We start from the raw sequence: 5953 nt of genomic DNA, 5'->3' as shown, positions 1-5953 counted from the left end.
GCGGGAAAGCGGCTGAGGACCCCCAGGAGTAGCTCGATGTTTTGGGTGAGAACCCGGGGAAAGAGGGCGCTCGGCTTGTGGGGCCGCTCGGGCTTCCCCGTGGCTCCGCCGGTGCTCCCCGCGCCATGAAGGCTGGCCGGGAGTCAGAGCGGGGCGGTGGGAGCCAGGATTTTCCCTCCCGGACGTGGTCTGACGCGCCTCCGGCTTCTCCTTGCCCAGGGAGCGGCTTGCTCAAGAAGAAGACGCTGGTGCCGGGCCAGGGGGTGGACACCCGTCCCCGCAAGGGCCAGGACGTGACCGTCCGCCTGAAGGCCACGCTGGAGGATGGCAGCGTGGTGGAGGAGAACCCTGCCCTCACCTTCACGCTGGGGGACTGCGACGTCTTGCAGGTCGGGGCTGGGAGAAAGCTTGCCTGGCTTTATCTGCCTTGCTCTTTGCCCTGCGGGGCGGGACCTCGCCTGGGGAGGGCGCGGGGAGGATTTGGGGTCGGTGACATCCCCGTTTGCGGGTTGGAAGTGGCCCCTCCGCCCTTGCTTATGCTGCGTCCCCACGATGTTGGTCCCTGCAGGCTCTGGACCTGTGCGTGCAGCTCCTGGAAATGGGGGAGACGGCTTTGATCATGTCAGATGCAAAGTACTGCTACGGCGCTCAGGGCAGGTGAGCGGGGAGGGCGTGGGGGGGAGCAGGGTGGCCCCAAAGAGGGCTGTGAAAGCTGTCCCCTGCGCTCCCGGTGACAGCCCAGCCAACAAGCCCAGCGTCCGAGGGCAGGGAGGCCCGGTTCGCTTGCCACGTGCAGGGGACGGCAGCGTGTCCTGCCCGGGGGGGACGATCTGCATCGCGCCCTGTCCTGGGGAACTTCCGTGGCTCTGATTTCTGGGCCGCGGTGCTAAATCTATGTGGCCCAGTGGCTGGTGGAACTGGCAGAGGTGGCAACGGTGCCACAGCTTTGTGCCCCTCTTTGCGCAGGAGCCCTGACGTCCCACCCAACGCGGCTCTCACCCTGGAGGTGGAGCTGCTGGGGGCTCGGGATGCGCCGGACCTGGAGCTGCTCAGCGGGAAGGAGAAGATAGAGCTGGCCAACCGCAAGCGGGAGCGCGGCAACTTCTTCTATCAGCAGGCAGATTACGTGCTGGCCATCAACTCCTACGACATCGCTCTCAAGGTCATCGGCTCCAGCTCAAAAGGTACCTGCTCCTGCCCCGGGCGAGGGCCCCCCGGGCTCCCTTCCCCCAGTAACCCGGCTCTGGGGTCTTTGCAGTCGACTTCAGCCCAGACGAGGAGGCTGAGCTGCTGGACGTGAAGGTGAAATGTCTCAACAACCTGGCAGCCTCTCAGCTTAAATTGGACCATTACGAGGCAGCCCTGAAGTCCTGTAACCTTGTCCTGGAGCACCAGCCAGGGAACATCAAGGCTCTCTTCCGAAAGGGCAAGGTGAGGCTGGGCGCGCGGCAGGCGCTGCCGTTCCTTCTCCATGGCGTGGCCGGGCCCAGCCGTGGCAGATGGAGGGCAGGACCGAGGGACAGACCTCAGCCATCCTGCTCAATCCCTGTCTCGCCTTCCAGGTCCTGGCTCAGCAGGGCGAATATAGAGAGGCCATCCCCATCTTAAAGGCGGCGTTGAAGCTGGAGCCTTCAAACAAGGTAGGCTGCTGTTGTGTGCTGCCGGTGATGCTGCCGAGCTGGGTGTCTGCAGGACGCCCTCCTCTTGTCCGTGTCCCTGCAAACCTCGGTGTCCCCCGTGGAAGGCTGAAGCCCCCCGTAGCTGTTCCCAGCTTCCTTCCTGAAGGGAGGCTGGAAATAGCCCCCAGGGCCTGGGCAGCCGTGGGGTGATGCACCTCGTGGTGCAACGCCTGAGCTTGGCTGGGCTGGTGGGTTCCTTATCTCCGTGTTGCGAGACTCCCTCTTTGCCCTTTGGTCCTTGCGGCGGCAGGACTCCCTGCCAACCCATCCCTGCTTCAGCGATCCTGTGTGTACGGTCCTGGCTGCTCCGGCTTCGCCGGGTGGCTCCAGCGGCTCGCGCCGCGGCTGCGGGAAGTGGAACAGAGCCGAGTCCCCGCAGACTCGCTCGGCAGCCCAGAGCGTGATTCACTGGGCGGCGGGAGCGGCCCCAGAAAGCCCAGACCGCGGTCCAGCGCCTGGGCCAGGGTGAGCTCTGGGTCAGGAATTTCCTGTCGGTTAATGATCAGCTGCAGGACCGGAGCCTTGGGAGAAATCAAAAGCCGGCGCCAGGAAAGGGCCCCAGCAGGAGCGAGCCTGGGCGAGCTGGGGGAGAGACAGGGAGGTGCTGCCTGCGCGGGGTCGAGGCGGGGGGCTTGGTTCTACAGGTGGGCTTTAGTCCTCGACTGGGTCTGTCGTTTTATCCGCCTCTTTCCTGGGCGTTTCACCAGACCATCACGATTCATGTCGGTGTTCCCTGGTGCCTGAAGGTCACGGGTAGGAACGGGGCCCTGTGAAAGCGGGTGCTCGGTGGCCCCACAGCCTGTGGTCTGAGATCCGCCGCGAGGAGGGATGAGCAGGATCTCAAACCCTTCGCTTCCCGACAAGGTTAGGGTGGGCAGCCGTGGCAGAGGTGCGTGAGCAGCACAAGCGACGCAGGCAGCACCGGGAGCAGCTCCCCCTGCATGTCTCCGGCACGTCACTGTTGGCGGGGCTGCTGCTCACCAGCCCATTCGGATGAAACTTTTAATTGGAGAGGGGTGAAAAATCAAAATGCCTGGCAGTGACGTTACCAGTGAAACCACAAGTACAGCAAATTACTGGCCTCTCCGGCTGGCTGCCGGGACTCCCGGGGAAGCGGCGGTGCCGCTCCAGACGGCAGCGTTAAACACGTGTCGGTGAGTCACGGGCTACGGCTACAGGTGGTGAAAACAGACTCGAGAAATGCTTGGCTCCACCTGCCTCGGATGAGAAAACCTGGTTTGCTGGGAGTGTTGGCACCTTTCAGTTGTGACAGACCATCGGCCGCTGGGCTCCCTTCTCCTAACCCCTTGGAAACGCACGTTCTGGGAGCAGGAGATGTTGACGTTTGTCCTCCACCGACGTGCCAGCCCCGGTGAGCTCGGGGGTGTCTGCAGGCACTTTGCCGCTTTGCATCCTCCAGACATCCGAAGTCTCACGGTCAAGGCAGCCGTGCCAAGCATGGCATGGTCTGGTGAAGTCCTGGCCGGTCTCTGGGTGAGCCGATGTGGGCTGGAGCCGGTGTGAGTCGCCGGTGGCGGTGACGGTGTTTCGGGGAGGCGCCGGAGCCGCCCGGAGCGTGGTGTCCCCAGCAGAGGGCACAGCACGGCCGCGGCACCCTTCCTGCCACCATGGGCTCGGGCTCGGGGACCGGCCGGCGGTGCCATGCTCGGCTCGCCGGCGCTTCTTGCTGCTTTTTGGGAGCCTGTGAGCTCCGCGCAGGATGCGGAGCTTTCTCCTGCAGTGCTCCCTCCAGTCCCGGCCATCGCCGCCGCTTGGCACAGCCGGGCAGGTACCGACACGCTCCTGGGTCTTGCTGCAATCCCGCTTCAGACCGGGCTGAGTTTAAGCCCACTTTCCCAGCCTGCTTCCAGAGAGAAAAGTGGGAGAGCTCGGGCACGTCTGTCCCTGAGGCAGAAACTTTTCCATCTCAATTAAAGGAGAAAATCCTTTTCCCGATGTCTGGCATCAGCCCTGGGCTCTGCTCCCCGCTGCCAGGCAGGGAACGGCTTGGGTGGCCAAAAAGGACAGAGGGGCACTCAGACCCGCGGGGCACCCGGCCTGGGTGTCCGATGCCAGCCTGGTGCAGCCCCTCGGTGCAGGGGAGTGGGGCAGGATCAGGCCATCAGCCCCCTCCCGGCTGCTTCTAAGCTGCTTCCTGAAGCTTCTGCGCGGCCCCGGGGTGATCGGACCTGCTGGTGGTGGCACTGCAGTCCCTGTCCCCTCTGCAGGGGCTGATAACCGCAGCGCCGCCCTTTCCTCCCCAGACCATCCACGCTGAGCTCTCCAAGCTGGTGAAGAAGCACGCAGACCAGAAGAACGTGGAGACGGAGATGTACAGGAAGATGCTCGGGAATCCCAGGGCCGCCGGCACCCCGGGGAAGTGCAAAGACAAGCTGCCCTGGGTAAGGGCTGGTGGCGGGTGGCAGAGCGGGTGGGGGTCACCCCTGGGGTGGGGAGCGCTGGGCTGGGCACAGGGGGATGTGTTAGTGTCCCCCCAGGTCCCTGGGGGTCGACGCAGTCCTGCTCCCAGGCCGGGGGGGGATGCTGATGTGACCCACAGGGTGGGCTGTGTCAGGGCAGCGAGCCTGCCGGGAACTGGGGACACGTGCTCCGGCAGCCTTGCCAGGAAAATGCCGATAGCTGCGGCTGTGCTCCTGGCTCTGTCCGACGGGTCCTGGCGATGCCAGCTGGAGGGTCCGGACTTTGCTCCCAGCTGCCGCGCTCGGGAGCCTGCTGGCTGCGCCGGTGGAAAGCGCTGTCAGCTGGGCTGCCGGCAGCACATGCTGTCCCCGCGGACGTGCCGGCCACGCGCTGGGCAGAGCCGACGCAGCACTTGCCTTTTTGGGCTGCGTTATCTCGGATGCGCTTTGGGAGCTCGGTGCTGCCCCGCGGCCCCGTGCCAGCACAGGCAGGGCTGCACGTCCCTGCTGCTGCCGGCGGGGCTCGCGGCACATCCCTGCTGCTGGCAGGGCTCACGGCACACCGCGTGCATCCCGTCACCTCGCCGGTCTCTCCTCCTTAGTCCATCCCCTGGAAGTGGCTCTTCGGCGCAACAGCCATCGCACTCGGCGGCGTGGCCTTGTCTGTGGTCATCGCGGCGAGGAACTAAGGATGGTGGCGGGGCGGCCCTGCGGCACAGGACCTGCACCGGGACGTGCCTCTCTCCTGCCAAGGGGCTTCCCCGGGGCTCTGCTGACCCCTTCCCGCAGACTCGCAGTTGCAGAAACACAGATGCTTTCTCTGCCGGAGGTGCTGGATCCCCCTCCTGATGTCCCCCCGTATTCCTCCCGGCGCAGGCGGGGCGCGGCTGCGGGGACGGAGCCGCAGGCAGAGCAGAGACCCCCGAGCCCCCTCCCAGGCGGCAGGGGCTCAGCCCCCAGCCCTGAGTGGGTCGGGGGGAGCGGGAGCTCCTGCACACCGATACACCGTGGCTGTCCCCAGCCCGGTGAGCCCCAGCGGGCGCCGTGGTCCTGCCGACACGGCGGAACGGGCAGGGGGAGGCACGTGGAAGGAAGCCGTGTGGGTACGAACGGGCACGGTGGTTTCTGCGGCTGGCCCAGCTGCGGGAAGGGAAGCGGTGCAGACGTGCCCAGGGGCATGTGCAGCGAGATTCCCCACGTCCTGGGGGGCTGCCGGCGGCTCAGCCCTCCCACAGGCACCCGCTCCCCTCCTCAGCACTTCCCCAGAGTGTGCAATGTCCAAAGGAAGCCAAAGAAACCCACGGCGGGAGGAATGCGGGAGGGGAGCGCCGGAGACCTCCTCTCCGGGCTGTATCTTGTAGGTCCGAGCTCTCGGGGGTCCCTCTTTGCCCTGCAGCTCTCCCCAGCCCGGGGCCATCCCCAGGGCCTGCTGCTGCCCCGGTCTCAGCTCGGCTCGCGGGGAAGGCGGGGGGGTTGTAGCACCATCCTCCCACCCCAAACCGACTGTGAACTTCCCAAATAAAGGACAATTCCTTCACGCCCGGGCCTCTTCATTGCCAGCAAGGGCTGGGGGCGAGGGGAGGTGTTCCTCTCGGCTGTGTGTGTGTGTGTCCCCTCTTGCCACACGCACGTGGCTGCAGCGGGGGCCGGGAGCGGCTCTTTGATTTGGGGGGCAAGGGGGGAAATTTTACGGAGCCCGCACAGCTCTGGTGCAGCAGCGGCTGGAGGGAGCAACCTCTGCGGCAGGGGATGCTCCACGGCTGGGGTTGTCTTGGCTCTGGAGAGGCCTGGTGAGCAGGGAGCTGCGCCCTGGGGTGCCCCCAGGCCCTGCCGGGGTGGGGGGAGACGTGGGGC

At 65.9% G+C, this 5953-nt stretch overlaps 2 protein-coding genes across 2 annotated transcripts in view; one reads left to right on the top strand and one right to left on the bottom strand.

Moving 5' to 3' along the window:
- Positions 1–127, bottom strand: part of KXD1 (KxDL motif containing 1) — a 3124-nt gene extending 2997 nt beyond the window's left edge. The window contains exon 1 of the mRNA XM_009279838.2: positions 21–127. Within this exon, the coding sequence (XP_009278113.2) occupies positions 21–127 (107 nt within the window). The remainder of the gene's footprint in view (positions 1–20) is intronic.
- Positions 1–5614, top strand: FKBP8 (FK506 binding protein 8). Its single transcript, XM_009279836.2, has 8 exons — positions 1–45; positions 220–389; positions 569–657; positions 967–1184; positions 1259–1431; positions 1563–1640; positions 3944–4081; positions 4702–5614. The coding sequence occupies exons 3-8, from the start codon at positions 599–601 to the stop codon at positions 4786–4788; spliced, it is 753 nt and encodes a 250-aa protein (XP_009278111.2). The 5' UTR covers positions 1–45; positions 220–389; positions 569–598; the 3' UTR covers positions 4789–5614.
- Positions 5615–5953: the final 339 nt, after the last annotated feature.

Source organism: Aptenodytes forsteri, unplaced genomic scaffold, assembly GCF_000699145.1.
Source record: "Aptenodytes forsteri isolate BGI_AS27 unplaced genomic scaffold, ASM69914v1 Scaffold147, whole genome shotgun sequence".
Taxonomy (NCBI): Eukaryota; Metazoa; Chordata; class Aves; order Sphenisciformes; family Spheniscidae; genus Aptenodytes; species Aptenodytes forsteri.
Note: the sequence above shows the minus strand (reverse complement) of the source record. Positions and strands in the feature narration are given on the sequence as shown.